Source organism: Oncorhynchus kisutch, unplaced genomic scaffold, assembly GCF_002021735.2.
Source record: "Oncorhynchus kisutch isolate 150728-3 unplaced genomic scaffold, Okis_V2 Okis09a-Okis19a_hom, whole genome shotgun sequence".
Lineage (NCBI taxonomy): Eukaryota > Metazoa > Chordata > Actinopteri > Salmoniformes > Salmonidae > Oncorhynchus > Oncorhynchus kisutch.
Genome location: NW_022261985.1, coordinates 2,083,083 through 2,102,043, shown reverse-complemented (window position 1 = coordinate 2,102,043; position 18,961 = coordinate 2,083,083). Strand labels below are relative to the sequence as shown.

The 18,961-nt window shown below is 43.4% G+C and overlaps 1 protein-coding gene across 1 annotated transcript; it reads left to right on the top strand.

Annotated features, from left to right (window-relative positions):
* Window positions 1-982: 982 nt before the first annotated feature.
* On the top strand, window positions 983-17,824 carry smo (smoothened, frizzled class receptor). Its single transcript, XM_031815454.1, has 12 exons — window positions 983-2,141; window positions 5,877-6,085; window positions 6,678-6,887; window positions 7,380-7,552; window positions 7,966-8,185; window positions 8,525-8,648; window positions 8,756-8,848; window positions 9,246-9,354; window positions 10,456-10,641; window positions 11,208-11,356; window positions 14,278-14,415; window positions 14,751-17,824. Exons 1-12 carry the CDS (start codon window positions 1,877-1,879, stop codon window positions 15,365-15,367), a joined length of 2,493 nt encoding a protein of 830 aa, XP_031671314.1. The 5' UTR covers window positions 983-1,876; the 3' UTR covers window positions 15,368-17,824.
* The last annotated feature ends 1,137 nt before the right edge of the window (window positions 17,825-18,961 follow it).

Sequence of the window (18,961 nt, the reverse complement as noted above, 5' to 3'; positions counted from 1 at the left end):
AATGATGAAACATTCATTAAATCTACAGTGTGGCTGTCCCATTGGTTGATATAGACAGAATCTTAAATCTGACCAATGTCAGTCACTTATGGCTTCATTTACAGTTAACTTATAATCAACCTCTGAAAGTTTTCTTGGTCAGTTTGAGGTCTCATTCGGGTGAAGAGCAGTGCTACCTTAACTGGGAGACAGAATCCACATTTCCATTATGAGGGTCTCCTAGGAAACTGATTTAATATGGACTGGGAGGAAATAAACAAGACAAACTTTTTTTACACATCCAAAATGCCATGAAGTTATTCATTTTTTATAATTCCACCAGGCCATCCCATCCCCCAACCAACACCCATACAGTAGGCTGCACACTCGTTTAGAAACTGCAATTTAAGCAGAGAAAATGACAATCTTGTCTGATCTTTTAGAATCAAAGTAGCCTAAGGAGTGGATAATTGACTTGTTTATGTCCACGACAACAAACTTTCCCTGAGTGGCTACTGGCATGCCACTGGCGGATAAACTTGCAGTTACCATTTTTGTGGTGGTGAATGAACAGTCTTTGGAGTGGGCTGACAACGAAATATAGCCTACCGTGCTCGCATAATCACTAAGATTTCAATTGTATGGCAAAGTGAGGCTTTAGTTTAATCACAGATTTGAAGTACTATCGAAGAGACTACTGAAATGCTTGTTCACACCAGCATAACTGATCAGTCTGTGATTGGAAATCTATTCATTCTTAATGCAACAAGTGCAAATGTAGGAGGTACGGTCAGATGTAAGTCGTGGAGGAAAATATGGGTCTTTGGAGATCTTTCAAAGACTTGTTTTTGGAAATGAACAAAGTGAGTGTCTTCCAGGTACTCCAGTTATATAGCCAAGCTATCATTTCTCATTATGTATGTATTCCTTGTGTTACTATTTTTTTTTAAATATTATTATTATTATTAGTTTTATTTATTTATTGTATTCTGCAGTGTTGGTAAGGGCCCATAAGTAAGCGTTTCACTGTCTACACCTGTTGTTTACGAAGCAGGTGACAATAACATTTGATTGTGATTGATTTGACGAATGTGTTGTGTCAGAAATAAAGGCTCTAAATGAACGGACGGTTAAACAAATAAGCATACGATATAAAGGTACACAGATGGCTTTCTTACTGCAGGAGAGAGATTGTTTTGGTATTCCTATAAGGCATAGTTTTACCCATGGAGAGGGGGATGGGATGAGAGGGTTTTGTTACTTTGGCTCTCCCCCACCATGTGCATACCAGAGGCAGAACAAAATAGCAGACACGACTGCAAGCGAGAGAAACAAAGACCGAACTCCATCAGACACAACGCAGAATTCTATAGAAATCCCCCAAAACGGCCCTTTTTGGGATAGGTCTACATAGATGAAATGAAAATAATTTTTTTTCCGCAAAAGAGGGGAAAGTGGGAGCGCGAGGGGGTTGGAGCGCGTAGACTAGAGATCATGTTACAGTTCCAGACTTTTCACGGCAAGTTGTGGGGGAGGGTGAATCTGTTACTTTGATTTCTTTTTAATATCCAACAAAAACAGCGGAAGGAATAGTTCCACTTGATTTTAATTGAATATCATGCATGCATCTTTTCGTTTTTTGGTGGCGATCGGATTGTGTGTAGGGAATTCCAGTGACAAATCAAGGATTATATGACAAAATGCTAAATGAAAAAGTTCGGGACTGCGTGAAAACTGGGAAAACGTTTCGTTTCATTGTATCATAATGTTACATTCGGCATCAAATGAACAAGAGCACTTTGTGCTATTTTTATTAACGGTTACTTTTTAGATTACTGGGATACAAAGTATACTTTTTTTCTTCCTGGAAACAAAGTTGCACCGTTGAATCTCCAAGATGTCTTCCCGTGGATGGAGTTCCATTGTTGGTGGGTTGGGGATGCTTTGCGTTTGGGCTGCCTCCTTTCTGGTTACTCATGCGGTAACGGTACAGAGAAACGAAACCATTTTCAATGATTTCTGCAAGAAAACTACAACATGTGAAGTGCTTAAATATAATACATGTCTTGGGTCCCCACTACCGTACACGCACACGTCTCTTGCCTTGGCTGAAGACTCAAGTACCCAAGACGAAGCATTTGAGAAGTTGGCCATGTGGTCTGGTAAGCCTGTATTTGGTTAATAAGCATAGGTACAAAGGGTTCATGTTGTTCATTTACTGTAATTTAAATTAAATAAATTGACAAACGTATTATACATTTGTGTTGCGTTATTAAGTGCAGACCCCACTCCCTCTATTAGCATCAGATGCAATCTAGATGCTCATATCGTCATTTGCAAAAGGAAACGTAAAATAAAATCTATGTATTTTATACGTTGAACTTTCACTAGTGATTATTCATTGAACTTTCGCTTGTGATTATTTAGTCTTAACCTTGCCATTTGACATAAACAGAATGTTCTATTATAAGTCAAAACAGTAGCACTATATAATATTTCATGTAATAAGATGTATTACACCGTGCTATTAAACATTAAGGTAGATTTGGTTATAGTCACATGCGAGGTCAGTAGGTTAATTGTTATAGTGTAGCCTGTTAACTAGGCAATGAAATATTGAGGGCCCCTCCAAATGGATAGTTTTTGTAATGACCAAATACATGGGAATAGGACTTTTGCAGGAAATGGGGGTTAAGAGCAAATAAAGAAAAGAAAAGATTCTCTCTGACGTGTTAGATATTCCTGCACATTAATAAACACTCATTAGTGATCCATCAACCTGCATTTCCTTCCACTAATCCTCAGCTGATCTGTAGAGTGGTTCCCATCCCCACCCCCACCATGGGAAAAACAACAGACCACACAACTAGTGACCTTCCAAGTGCATGATATTGTAATGCTAGCTGCCTCATCAAGAGGTTTGGAGCAATTGGCATAACAGCTGAGGTGTTGAGTTGATAGACACTGGCCCCAGCTACCAATCCCAGTCAGGGTCAACATCCAGGTCCTATTTATCTCCTGACCCTAGTGACCACCATCTTCAACATCCAGGTCCTATTTATCTCCTGACCCTAGTGACCACCATCATCAACATCCAGGTCCTATTTATCTCCTGACCCCAGTGACCACCATCATCAACATCCAGATCCTATTTATCTCCTGACCCCAGTGACCACCATCATCAACATCCAGGTCCTATTTATCTCCTGACCCCAGTGACCACCATCATCAACATCCAGATCCTATTTATCTCCTGACCCCAGTGACCACCATCATCAACATCCAGGTCCTATTTATCTCCTGACCCCAGTGACCACCATCATCAACATCCAGGTCCTATTTATCTCCTGACCCCAGTGACCACCATCATCAACATCCAGATCCTATTTATCTCCTGACCCTAGTGACCACCATCATCAACATCCAGGTCCTATTTATCTCCTGACCCTAGTGACCACCATCATCAACATCCAGGTCCTATTTATCGCCTGACCCCAGTGACCACCATCATCAACATCCTGGACCTATTTGTCTCCTGACCCTAGTGACCACCATCATCAACATCCAGGTCCTATTTATCCCCTGACCCTAGTGACCACCATCATCAACATCCAGATCCTATTTATCTCCTGACCCTAGTGACCACCATCTTCAACATCCAGGTCCTATTTATCTCCTGACCCTAGTGACCACCATCATCAACATCCAGGTCCTATTTATCTCCTGACCCTAGTGACCACCATCATCAACATCCTGGACCTATTTATCTCCTGACCCTAGTGACCACCATCATCAACATCCAGGTCCTATTTATCTCCTGACCCTAGTGACCACCATCATCAACATCCAGATCCTATTTATCTCCTGACCCTAGTCACCACCATCATCAACATCCAGGTCCTATTTATCTCCTGACCCTAGTGACCACCATCATCAACATCCAGATCCTATTTATCTCCTGACCCTAGTGACCACCATCTTCAACATCCAGGTCCTATTTATCTCCTGACCCTAGTGACCACCATCATCAACATCCAGGTCCTATTTATCTCCTGACCCTAGTGACCACCATCATCAACATCCAGGTCCTATTTATCACCTGACCCCAGTGACCACCATCATCAACATCCTGGACCTATTTGTCTCCTGACCCTAGTGACCACCATCATCAACATCCAGGTCCTATTTATCCCCTGACCCTAGTGACCACCATCATCAACATCCAGATCCTATTTATCTCCTGACCCTAGTGACCACCATCTTCAACATCCAGGTCCTATTTATCTCCTGACCCTAGTGACCACCATCATCAACATCCAGGTCCTATTTATCTCCTGACCCTAGTGACCACCATCATCAACATCCTGGACCTATTTATCTCCTGACCCTAGTGACCACCATCATCAACATCCAGGTCCTATTTATCTATTGACCCTAGTGACCACCATCATCAACATCCAGATCCTATTTATCTCCTGACCCTAGTCACCACCATCATCAACATCCAGGTCCTATTTATCTCCTGACCCTAGTGACCACCATCATCAACATCCAGATCCTATTTATCTCCTGACCCTAGTGACCACCATCTTCAACATCCAGGTCCTATTTATCTCCTGACCCTAGTGTAGACCATCATCAACATCCAGATCCTATTTATCTCCTGACCCTAGTGACCACCATCTTCAACATCCAGGTCCTATTTATCTCCTGACCCTAGTGACGACCATCATCAACATCCAGATCCTATTTATCTCCTGACCCTAGTGACCACCATCATCAACATCCAGGTCCTATTTATCTATTGACCCTAGTGACCACCATCATCAACATCCAGATCCTATTTATCTCCTGACCCTAGTCACCACCATCATCAACATCCAGGTCCTATTTATCTCCTGACCCTAGTGACCACCATCATCAACATCCAGATCCTATTTATCTCCTGACCCTAGTGACCACCATCTTCAACATCCAGGTCCTATTTATCTCCTGACCCTAGTGACGACCATCATCAACATCCAGATCCTATTTATCTCCTGACCCTAGTGACCACCATCTTCAACATCCAGGTCCTATTTATCTCCTGACCCTAGTGACGACCATCATCAACATCCAGATCCTATTTATCTCCTGACCCTAGTGACCACCATCATCAACATCCAGGTCCTATTTATCTATTGACCCTAGTGACCACCATCATCAACATCCAGATCCTATTTATCTCCTGACCCTAGTCACCACCATCATCAACATCCAGGTCCTATTTATCTCCTGACCCTAGTGACCACCATCATCAACATCCAGATCCTATTTATCTCCTGACCCTAGTGACCACCATCTTCAACATCCAGGTCCTATTTATCTCCTGACCCTAGTGACGACCATCATCAACATCCAGATCCTATTTATCTCCTGACCCTAGTGACCACCATCTTCAACATCCAGGTCCTATTTATCTCCTGACCCTAGTGACGACCATCATCAACATCCAGATCCTATTTATCTCCTGACCCCAGTGACCACCATCATCATCCTCACCACACTGAAGTGATGAATATGTATTATTTATATCCAGACTGGTCTCATTCTGTATATGCTGTAGCCAACACTATTATAGTTGTCATGTCATACCGTACTTAGATAGTTGGCATGACAATGAATGAACAAACCCAGAGAGGAGTTTGATAAGGCACAAACAGGCTGGAGCACCAGGTTTGTGTTCATTAGGGCACACCGTAGCAAAATGTTTCACTGCAGAAAAACTCAAATGAGCGTTTCTTGTGGTACCTACCTGCCAATTTCTCTCAGTTTAGGAGCATTCTCATTCATTTGGTGTCTACTGAAGTCAACCCAAGCTACATTATTGTCCCTCACCTCCCTTCTCACCCATTCAGGTCTGAGGAACGCCCCTCGCTGCTGGGCGGTCATCCAGCCCCTGCTGTGTGCCGTCTACATGCCCAAGTGTGACAACGGGCAGGTGGAGCTTCCCAGCCAGCACCTGTGCCAGGCTACGCGTCGCCCCTGCAGCATCGTGGACCAGGAGAGGGGCTGGCCCAACTTCCTCAAGTGTGAGGAGACGGACAAGTACCCCATGGGCTGCACGGTATGGTAGATGCTCTCACTATGCATGTGTGCAGATGGGGTGCTAGGCCAATTATTGAGGGGGCTTCAGCACTGTCAACCCACTGGGCACACACTGGTCGAATCAACGTTGTTTCCTCGTCATTTCAATGAAATTACATTGAACCAACGTGGAGTAGACGTTGAATTGTAGTCTGTGCCCAGTGGGTGGCCCCTCCATGGAGCCACCCATCTAGTCAACAGGCTAGTGTCATTGTTTTTCAGTCTAAAATGGCTGTCGATATTATACTCTATAATACTATAATATATTATATACAGTGCATTCAGAAAGTATTCTGACCTCTTGACGTTTTCCACATTTTGTTACCCCTGAGGTGCCTTATTGTTATTATAAACTGATTACCCAACATAATTAGAGCAGTTCAAATAAATGTTTTGACGTACCCGTGGTATACGGTCTGATATACAACAGCTGTCAGCCAATCAGCATTCAGAGCTCGAACCACCCAGTTTATAAAATACTATATAATATTGAGGCGCACGCCTCATATGAAAAATCGACCAAACAGAGTGCCAATATGAGCTCACTGTGCCTTCCGTCCACGGTGAGACAGAACGAGGTGCAGAAGCTGAAGTTCAACACATCGGGACACTGCGAAGCCCCCCTGGTGAAGACAGATGTTCAGGCCAGCTGGTACAAAGATGTGGAGGGCTGCGGCATCCAGTGTAACAACCCCCTGTTCACCGACGAGGAGCACTCGGACATGCACGCCTACATCGCTGTGTTCGGCACCGTCACCCTGCTCTGCACCTTTTTCACTCTGGTGAGCTTCACACAGCAGTGTTGTGGACAACATTACCCATAATTCCAAGTGTAACTTGCAGCTGTTAGCAACAACCTTTTTTGACTTGACTTTTAACTTTTATATTTGAGATTACAAATGGAATGAAGATACTGGTATTGTAACACACATACCATTCTTGTTCAGATAATGGGTTCATACTGCTTTTCACAGAAGTTGTCAAAACAATGCTTTTTATTATCTGATATTGTTAGCAATTTGCGGAGAACTATGTGTTTCGGTGAGTTGGCCTTTCTAAGGACAGAAAAAAAGTGTTTTCCATTTATATTCATCTCTTCTCTCCCTCTCTCTTTCCCTCTCTCTTTTCCTCTCTCTTTCCCTCTCTCTCTCCCTCTCTCTTTCCCTCTCTCTCTCCCTCTCTCTCTCCCTCTCTCTTTCCCTCTCTCTTTCCCCCTCTCTCTCCCTCTCTCTTTCCCCCTCTCTCTCCCTCTCTCTTTCCCTCTCCTTTCACAGGCCACCTTTCTGGCGGACTGGAAGAATTCAAACCGTTACCCCGCCGTCATCCTCTTCTACATCAATACCTGTTTCTTCATGGGCAGTATCGGCTGGCTGGCTCAGTTCATGGATGGAGCTCGCAAAGAGATCGTATGTAAGAGTGACAACACCATGCGTTTAGGGGAGCCCTCGTAAGTGAAGAAGGAGAACACTTAACATTTTATTGTCAATCAATTGTGGTTTTTGCCTACGACCCAACCCCCTGAGACACACACATAAACTGTTCACACACACACACACATTGAAGGGGTTGAAAGAAAGTGGGAGTATTATGAGATAAGATGTGAAAATACAATTTGAAGGAGTATTTCTTGAATCTTCCAGTGAGGTTCGTAGGTCTTGTATTTAGCTAGTACAGGAGTCAGGAGGTTCGTTTTCACAAGTTCGCTTTGTTTCTCAAACTTGATTGGTTGATTGGTTGGCTGATTGATTGACATTTTCAGATAATTAATAACACACATATAGCCAATGCAATGGCAGTGTACTCTTAAAAATGATTGAGTCATTAACTTCCTTCGCTCTCTCTCTCCCTCTCTCCATCCAGGTCCACCGAGACTCTGTCGTGTGTCATCATCTTCAGCCTCGTCTACTACTCCCTGATGTCTGGGGTGATCTGGTTTGTCATGCTGACCTACGCCTGGCACACGTCCTTCAAGGCCCTGGGCACCACCCACCAGCCCTTGTCGGGCAAGACCTCATACTTCCACATGGTCACATGGTCCGTCCCCTTCATCCTCACTGTGGCTATTCTAGCCACCGCTGAGGTATGGAACACCTATCATTTCTTTTAGCCATTGTAAATAGTAATTACTGTGATTTGCGATTTATAATACTTATGATAATAACACATTATACATGCTTATGACAAGTCTCACAATGCATTGTAACTGAATCTTAATGCTTTATACCAGCAGGCTTTAAGTTGAGTGTTACTTTGCAATAGGGTAATCCCAAACCGTGTCTACAGTTTAGAGACAACTTTATTCCCTTTTCATGATGGAAAGACAATGACTCAGAATTTCTTGTTTTCCAAATGATTGATCTTTTATGCCGTTATGCCATTCAAACACATGTATGTGTTTCTGTTCTGTTGTTTGACACAGGTGGACGGAGACTCTGTCAGTGGGATCTGTTTCGTGGGCTATAAGAACTACCACTACCGTGCTGGCTTTGTGTTGGCTCCCATTGGAGTTGTGCTTGTCATTGGTGGCTATTTCCTCATACGAGGTGAGTTCTCTCAAACCCCAAAAACGAGACATTTTCATATTTCAGAATTTAAACGCTACCAAATAAATAGATGTTCCCAAAGTGATTTCCTCTGTTTGTTTCTGCAGGAGTCATGACGTTGTTCTCCATCAAGAGTAACCACCCGGGTCTTCTGAGTGAGAAGGCAGCGAGCAAAATCAACGAAACAATGCTAAGACTTGGTATGACCCCTTCGCTGTAAATCACCAGATATCCAGAGTCAAACCACTGGCATAACAGTGTAACAAACCTAGCTAGTGTTGAAAAGACAGATAACCACTTCCACAAGGGAGCTAGCTTTCTTGGAGCAGTGGTTAGATCCACTGCCTTTGGGTCAGGCGATCCTAGTTAGACCTAGCACTGCCCCCCCCCCTGGAAATGCTACAATAGCATGCTAGAATAAACCTTTGATAAAGCCACTTAAATTGCCTCATCATAGATTGACTGTAGATTCTGTTGCACGATATATGTTATATAACACTTTGGTTTTATCTTCATATAAAGTATATTGTGTCCTGACTCCTGAGGTTTCTGGAATTTCAAATATCTCTAATCATTTGTGTAATTCCTCTTCATCAGGTATATTTGGGTTCCTGGCGTTTGGCTTTGTATTAATCACGTTTGGCTGCCACTTCTATGACTTCTTCAACCAGGCTGAGTGGGAGAAGAGCTTCAGAGAATATGTGTTGTGAGTTCCTTTTCTCCTCATGTAGCCTACAGTAACCCCAAACTATATTCAACACTGCAACTTCAAAACAGGTGTTGAGGACCCAAGGACTTCTGGGCCCTTTTGGAATACTAAAACAATATATATTTTCTCAGAACATGGGAATAATCACCAATATTTGACATGACATAATTGGTAAAAGCTTTGCAATGGAAAGTTTCCCTAAATCAATCCAATATGACAGACGAGGGATTACTTCAAGGAAGGGAGGAAGGAAATATACATTTAAGAGTATTGGAACATGGCCCCAGTTGTATGATGTAGTGGGAGATTTAAGAGTATTAGAACAAGCCCTCAGTTGTAAGGTGTAGTGGGAGATTTAAGAGTATTGGAACATGCCCTCAGTTGTATGGGATAGTGGGAGATTTAAGAGTATTGGAACATGCCCTCAGTTGTAAGGTGTAGTGGGAGATTTAAGAGTATTGGAACATGCCCTCAGTTGTATGGTGTAGTGGGAGATTTAAGAGTATTGGAACATGCCCTCAGTTGTATGGGATAGTGGGAGATTTAAGAGTATTACAAAAAGCCCTCAGTTGTATGGTGTAGTGGGAGATTTAAGAGTATTGGAACATGCCCTCAGTTGTATGGGATAGTGGGAGATTTAAGAGTATTGGAACATGCCCTCAGTTGTATGGGATAGTGGGAGATTTAAGAGTATTGGAACATGCCCTCAGTTGTATGGGATAGTGGGAGATTTAAGAGTATTGGAACATGCCCTCAGTTGTATGGTGTAGTGGGAGATTCCCAGCAGATGATGCTGTTGAGACTGGTGGTAACCACAGCCCTACCGGTTTGTTGTGCTGTGAATGCAGCCTTATTTCTCCACTCTGTTGACTTTGAGTGGACTGGTATGAATTTCACCTCAGAAATGTACATTTCTCTTTCCTGTCTGAACAAGTAAACAACTGGTTAATGTCAACAGTTCAGTATGTGAATATGCCTCATTTATATGGCTTTACAGTGGGTGTGTGTATGTAGAGTATTTTACCACAGCAAAAGCAACTGCCTGGTAAAAAAGATCTCTGAGGATTGATTGATGAACGCTGCGCTGGCTTTGAACAGGTGCGAGGCCAATGTGACGATCGCTCATCAGACCAACAAGCCGATCCCAGAATGTACTATCAAGAACCGTCCCAGTCTACTGGTGGAAAAGATTAATCTGTTCTCTATGTTCGGCACGGGCATCGCCATGAGCACCTGGGTGTGGACCAAGGCCACTATCCTCATCTGGAAACGCACCTGGTGCAAGTAAGCAGCCATTTCCTTTAGAACACACACAGAAAACTAGACTGGGCGGCAGTCCCTTTGTAGCAAAAAGGCTTTTCTTGTAGATAAAAGGTGAGAAAATAGGCTACAAGAAAATAGTACATGAACTTTACCAACAATATTCCAAGTATGGAGTTACACATTGTATTATCTCTCTGAGGCATATTCACACAGCATCATCTGTGTATTAAAGCTTAAATCTGCATCAGGTGAAACAGCGCCACTGTTCGCCCCCCCAGCACATTTGTTATTATTTTTGTTTTGTTGATGAAACGGAGGAGAGGAGAACCAGCATCAGACATTTTGTTTTCTTCAGTACATACTATGCTGTTCTATCTAACCAGCAATGATGTCTGAGTGGAAAAATACAGTGTTTGTTGTTTGATGCAACTACTTGTTTGTTGTAGTATCTCAAACGGACGTGGTAGTTTCACCAAGTACGGATTTCAGCTTTAATGTCTGCACAATTTACCACGATTGGCACGTCAAGGGATACGTCAACATTGTCTGTCACCTTGTGATTTATCTACCTGTTGTTCCTGTCATAGGGTTATCGGCCGTAGCGACGATGAGCCCAAGAGGATAAAGAAGAGCAAGATGATAGCCAAGGCCTTCTCTAAGCGCAAGGAGCTCCACAAAGACCCGGAGAAGGAGCTGTCCTTCAGCATGCACACTGTCTCTCATGACGGGCCAGTAGGTAAGTCCCCAAAGACCCGGAGAAGGAGCTGTCCTTCAGCATGCACACTGTCTCTCATGACGGGCCAGTAGGTAAGTCCACAAAGACCCGTAGAAGGAGATGTCCTTCAGCATGCAGACTGTCTCTCATGACGGGCCAGTAGGTAAGTCCCCAAAGACCCGTAGAATGAGCTGTCCTTCAGCATGCACACTGTCTCTCATGACGGGCCAGTAGGTAAGTCCCCAAAGACCCGTAGAAGGAGCTGTCCTTCAGCATGCACACGGTCTCTCATGACGGGCCAGTAGGTAAGTCCACAAAGACCCGTAGAAGGAGCTGTCCTTCAGCATGCAGACTGTCTCTCATGACGGGCCAGTAGGTAAGTCCACAAAGACCCGTAGAAGGAGCTGTCCTTCAGCATGCAGACTGTCTCTCATGACGGGCCAGTAGGTAAGTCCCCAAAGACCCGTAGAATGAGCTGTCCTTCAGCATGCACACTGTCTCTCATGACGGGCCAGTAGGTAAGTCCACAAAGACCCGTAGAAGGAGCTGTCCTTCAGCATGCAGACTGTCTCTCAGGACGGTCCAGTAGGTAAGTCCCCAAAGACCCGTAGAAGGAGCTGTCCTTCAGCATGCACACTGTCTCTCATGACGGGCCAGTAGGTAAGTCCACAAAGACCCGTAGAAGGAGCTGTCCTTCAGCATGCAGACTGTCTCTCAGGACGGTCCAGTAGGTAAGTCCCCAAAGACCCGTAGAAGGAGCTGTCCTTCAGCATGCACACTGTCTCTCATGACGGGCCAGTAGGTAAGTCCACAAAGACCCGTAGAAGGAGCTGTCCTTCAGCATGCAGACTGTCTCTCATGACGGGCCAGTAGGTAAGTCCACAAAGACCCGTAGAAGGAGCTGTCCTTCAGCATGCAGACTGTCTCTCATGACGGGCCAGTAGGTAAGTCCATAAAGACCTGTAGAAGGAGCTGTCCTTCAGCATGCAGACTGTCTCCCATGACGGGCCAGTAGGTAAGTCCATAAAGACCCGTAGAAGGAGCTGTCCTTCAGCATGCAGACTGTCTCTCATGACGGGCCAGTAGGTAAGTCCATAAAGACCCATAGAAGGAGCTGTCCTTCAGCATGCAGACTGTCTCTCATGACGGGCCAGTAGGTAAGTCCATAAAGACCTGTAGAAGGAGCTGTCCTTCAGCATGCAGATTGTCTCTCATGACGGGCCAGTAGGTAAGTCCCCAAAGACCCGTAGAAGGAGCTGTCCTTCAGCATGCAGACTGTCTCTCATGACGGGCCAGTAGGTAAGTCCACAAAGACCCGTAGAAGGAGCTGTCCTTCAGCATGCAGACTGTCTCTCATGACGGGCCAGTAGGTAAGTCCACAAAGACCCGTAGAAGGAGCTGTCCTTCAGCATGCAGACTGTCTCTCATGACGGGCCAGTAGGTAAGTCCACAAAGACCCGTAGAAGGAGCTGTCCAAAAGGCTGAATTGGATGCCTCTTTATGCAGATGAAATGCCATATTTTTTTTATCATTGAGGAACTCCTGGCTGATATTAATGGAGATTCCACTACGCTTCAATGTTACAACTAAGAGTGAATGTCATTGACAAGTCTGTCTGACACTAGCAGTGAATGTCATTGACAAGTCTGTCTGACACTAGCAGTGAATGTCATTGAGAAGTCTGTCTGACACTAGTAGTGAATGTCATTGAGAAGTCTGTCTGACACTAGCAGTGAATGTCATTGAGAAGTCTCTGACACTAGTAGTGAATCTCATTGAGAAGTATGTCTGACACTAGCAGTGAATGTCATTGAGAAGTCTGTCTGACACTCGTAGTGAATGTCATTGAGAAATCTGTCTGACACTAGTAGTGAATGTCATTGAGAAGTCTGTCTGACACTAGCAGTGAATGACTGAGTCATCAGATAATGTAAGCACTGAGGCGGCTGTGGCAGCATGCTTGCTTATGTTGGAGGGACTGTATGAACTGTTAGTTATTGGAACACTGCAGGGGACTCCAGGGGGAGCCTTCTACGATATAAATAACCTCTTTGGGGTTTTTGCTGAATGCATAGTAATGGTTGAGCTCTTCTACTATATAATGGATAGTAATGGTTGAGCTCTTCTACTATATAATGGATAGTAATGGTTGAGCTCTTCTACTATATAATGGATAGTAATGGTTGAGCTCTTCTACTATATAATGGATAGTAATGGTTGAGCTCTTCTACTATATAATGGATAGTAATGGTTGAGCTCTTCTACTATATAATGGATAGTAATGGTTGAGCTCTTCTACTGTATAATGGATAGTAATGGTTGAGCTATTCTACTGTATAATGGATAGTAATGGTTGAGCTCTACTGTATAATGGATAGTAATGGTTGAGCTCTACTGTATAATGGATAGTAATGGTTGAGCTCTACTGTATAATGGATAGTAATGGTTGAGCTCTACTGTATAATGGATAGTAATGGTTGAGCTCTTCTACTATATAATGGATAGTAATGGTTGAGCTCTTCTACTATATAATGGATAGTAATGGTTGAGCTCTACTGTATAATGGATAGTAATGGTTGAGATCTTCTACTGTATAATGGATAGTAATGGTTGAGCTCTTCTACTGTATAATGGATAGTAATGGTTGAGCTCTTCTACTATATAATGGATAGTAATGGTTGAGCTCTACTGTATAATGGATAGTAATGGTTGAGATCTTCTACTGTATAATGGATAGTAATGGTTGAGATCTTCTACTATATAATGGATAGTAATGGTTGAGCTCTACTGTATAATGGATAGTAATGGTTGAGATCTTCTACTGTATAATGGATAGTAATGGTTGAGATCTTCTACTGTATAATGGATAGTAATGGTTGAGATCTTCTACTATATAATGGATAGTAATGGTTGAGCTGTCTTGTCTTCTTTCTCATTGGTAGCTGGCATCAACTTTGACCTGAACGGGGAGCCATCCAACGAGATGTCTTCAGCCTGGGCCCAGCATGTGACCAAGATGGTGGCCAGGAGGGGCGCCATTCTACCGCAGGACATCTCTGTCACCCCTACAGGGACACCTGGTGAGAGCTGCCACCTGCTTAGAGACATTGTCTGACATCTGCACTCTTCCTTGAGTTCATTGCATTCTTTCTTGAAACGATAACAGATCGTAGACAGTTGGATTGGTTAAAGCAATGGGATAAGGCCTTTACTTTCGCTTATCCAGTCATGTACAGATTCAAACAGGGCCTATGTTACTAGCCTGGTTAAGCCAGACCGAATGCTGCGCTCACAATGGCAGTATTCAGTATTATATAACCAGGCTGCAGAATTGTCAGTTCAGCCACCAGTCTGATTTAATCCTGCTACCATGTTACCACTATGAGTCTGAATCTAACCCTGCTCTTTCACCCAGTTCCACCGCCAGAGGAGAGGAACAAGCTGTGGATGGTGGAGGCGGAGATCTCCCCTGAGATGATGAAGAGGAAGAAGAAGAGGAAGAAGAGGAAGAAGGAGGCGCGTCCTCTGGAGGAGCTGGCCGAACACCAGGGCTACCGTCAGCGAGAGTTTGGCACCAGCTCGGTGCCCCGGCTACCCAAGCTGCCCGGCCACAGGAGCCTGGTGGCCAATCTGAGGCAGCACCAGGAGGCTGAGGACGTCCTTCCAGGCTCTTACCCTGAGTTTAGGCCCTCTCATCCCCTGCCCTACCAGGAGAGGTACGGAGGAGCCCTGGGGGCCTCCTCTAGCCAGAGGAGCAGGTACCCTGACCTCAACCCCCTCTCCCTCAGCGACCTGCCAGAGGACCTCGGCCTGGGGCCTCGCTGCCGCCCCCAACCACCACCCCTCTCCTTCTGGCAGCCCAATGGAGCGATCCACTACTCCGGGGAGGTGGCGCCTATGGCAGGGCTGTCTGGGAGGACAGACCACGTGGGGAGGTCGCAGGGGGGTCAAAGGAGGGCTGAGTGGGGGCAGATCCACTCTAGAACCAACCTGATGGAGGCGGAGCTTATGGATGCTGACTCTGACTTCTGAGAGCAACCATGTGTGGTTGTGGGGTTTTCTGGGTTTTTTTTACAGACTGTGAGAGAAAAGTGCTGGATACTTACACTTATGGTGCTCCCTTGTCACTGCCCAACAGTCAAGATGAAACAGGACTCAAGTCAAGTTAATTGGTCAGATCTGTTTCATTTAAAGGGAAGGGCTAAAGGAGAACTGATCAGGTCATGGGTGAGTTTCATGAAAGCTTCTTGGCTTAAGTCCCACTGGGCACAAACTGGTTGAATCAACGTTGTTTCCACATCATTTTAACCCCCCAAAATCTATGCGATTATGTTGAATCAATGTGGAAAACTGATTGTATTTGAAAAAAGTCATCAACATAAGGGCATTTCATATTTTTGTCACCCAACCTTTAAGCTAAATCCAATGACATGGTGACATTTGTTGTTGATTTCACGTTGAATTCACGTTAGTTAACAACTCAACCAAATGTAAATCAAAACTAGACGTTGAACTGACGTCTGTACCCAGTGGGGTGGCTCTGAATTTCTCTTAACAAATCACAGTAGCTACAGTTTCATAAAAATATGTTTAAAAATCTATAGCTGCGTTTAGACAGGCAGCCTAATTCTGATATTTTTGAACACTAATTGGTCTTTTGACATCCTTTTCAGAGCTGATCTGATTGGTGAAAAAAAGATCAGAATTAGTCTGCCTGTCTAAATTAGCTAAATTATTTGAATTAAGCACTTTTCTGTTCTACAAGTGGTCTGGGTCTATAGTTGTGGAGAGAAATAAAGTACCATGTTAGCTACAAAGATTTTGGGAAACGCCTCCCAGACTCGTCAATGCTGTGTGACTTACCGAAAATAATTCCACTTGTGGCATTGGTCAGAAAACGGACATGATCACCCATGTTGCAACAACTAACTTCTGTTGTCAGAAACATTTCATTGAATGATGGCAGCAGAAGAGGCAGCTCAACTCTGAACGAATTGGATGAGGGTCACCATCACTGACATGATCCCGGGTCACTATCTCTTGGATCAGATATCACTCTTGTTGATTTCAGTCTCATAGCCATTCATTCATTATATGACTTCCAAGACTTTTCCAGGGATCTTGTCTTGAGTCATTTCATGCATCTTAGGGTTCATGTAAGTAGTGTAAAGTGGCTTCCTTTCCTTGTCTCTTTTCCATGTCATTGCTGACTTTAGAAAACTGGACCGGTGAAAACTAATTCCATGTAGGCGTTCTCCATATCGCTTTCAACTAGCCTGTGTTAATTAACTAAATATTACTAGATCTGTAACGATGGAGAGGAAGCCACTTTAGATGATTGACATGCAGCCTCATCTGATGCAGAAACTATCAGGCTCTGGAAGTTCCATGTCTTTGTATATCATCGTCAACTAGTAGTCTGTACTTTTGTCGCAAAAATATAGAACAGTTTTTATATTGCCTGGTGCAATCACACAAAAGTGAGCTTTTTTTCACCTGAGGAGAAAGAGAATTGATTAGGTTTTTATACCAGTGGAAATGAAATACACAACTGAGTGGGAATCAATCACTTCATTTCTTCAAAGTGTTCTTGCACATGTTAGCTACATCAGTTCAATTGTTACGTTTTTTTTCTGTACAATTGTATTAAAAAGGGTTATTTTTTTACTGTAGTATGTAGTATTTCCACATTGTGTTTTACTCTATTGGCAGCAGTGCTTGACTTGGACTGAAATACAGTAGGTGCCGGTACTCATTTTACATGCTGCTACTGTTTTTATTTAGGTGCAGGAGCTCCACAATACTTCTCAGCTAATATTCTAGAAGAAGAACAGCCAGTAGAAAAATGTAAGGTGCCGGTACTCAGCTCCGGTACTCAGCTCCTGCCCAAGTTAAGCATACGTATAGACAACCTTGGCTATACTTTGTTGAGTGTTCTGTGTTTTTATTGTATAGGACAGTGCTATATATTGCATCATGTTGTCCTAGAGTTGAGCAAAACACCTTTATTCTCTGCTTGTAATGATCTGCTACAATTTCTAAATGCACGTGTCTTGTGCTTCTCTCTCTATGTGTCGTGCACCTCTTCATTTATTGGGAACTAGGACGCAGTGGAGGCTGCTGAGGGGAGGATGGCTCATTATAATGGCTGGAACGGAGCAAATGAAATGGCATCAAACACATGGATGTGTTTGATGTATTTAATACCATTCCACTAATTCCGCTCCAGCCATTACCACAAGCCTGTCCTCCCCAATTAAGGTGCCACCAACCTCATGTGCAAGGATGCAGCATACTTGTACAATTCTAAGTTGTTAGACTGTATGTTTGGTTGGTTTTCCATGCTGAGGTACATTACAGATTTGCTCAGCAAAAGGAACAATTCACTGAAGCTCGTGATGTAGTTGTACCGATGCTGTAACCAAAGTAATTTAGTATTATTGTCTTTGCGTCACACTCACAACAGAATAAAGATGGTGCCAAACTACAGATGTAGAATCTTAATTTGATCAACCTGTTGCAGGAGAAATGTAAAACTTGTACTGCATTTGAGGTTTAAAATGGCTTCTGAAGTTACGAAAAATGCATCAACCGCTACAAAAATGGTAATTAATTCTAATCCACATAATAACTCCCATTTCCTGTTGCTGCAGGATTATGTTTCTGCTGTAGTCCTATTAGCTAATGTGCTATGTGTATCAGAGATTATTTATAAAATGTCCATGTCTGGAAGATAAATTAAGCAAGCTGTAAAGCACTGCAATGAAAATAACACTGTAACATGTGCTTAATACAGTTGGACATTTCTTGCACCATCAGTGCAAACGATGGTTTGTTTTGTGAAAAGACGTAAGGGATCTATCAAGTGTATATGACGTCAACGGTAATATTTCTCATGTTGGATACTGACCAGCCAGTTTATTCCATGGGAAATGAACCTTGATATACTTTTTGAGGTATTGTGAACATTCTCATAGTTTTCTTTTGCTGTCAAAGAGAACTAAATACAGTCCATCTCTTTGTGGGTTCTTTATATTGGCTAAATCCATTCCCCTATTGTCTATGTAGCTTACTGCTGTTTCTCTCCACACTCATATCTTGTCTATGTAGCTTACTGCTGTTTCTCTCCACACTCATATCTTGTCTATGTAGCTTACTGCTGTTTCTCTCCACACTCATATCTTGTCTATGTAGCTTACTGCTGTTTCTCTCCACACTCATATCTTGTCTATGTAGCTTACTGCTGTTTCTCTCCACACTCATATCTTGTCTATGTAGCTTACTGCTGTTTCTCTCCACACTCATATCTTGTCTATGTAGCTTACTGCTGTTTCTCTCCACACTCATATCTTGTCTATGTAGCTTACTGCTGTTTCTCTCCACACTCATATCTTGTCTATGTAGCTTACTGCTGTTTCTCTCCACACTCATATCTTGTCTATGTAGCTTACTGCTGTTTCTCTCCACACTCATATCTTGTCTATGTAGCTTACTGCTGTTTCTCTCCACACTCATATCTTGTCTATGTAGCTTACTGCTGTTTCTCTCCACACTCATATCTTGTCTATGTAGCTTACTGCTGTTTCTCTCCACACTCATATCTTGTCTATGTAGCTTACTGCTGTT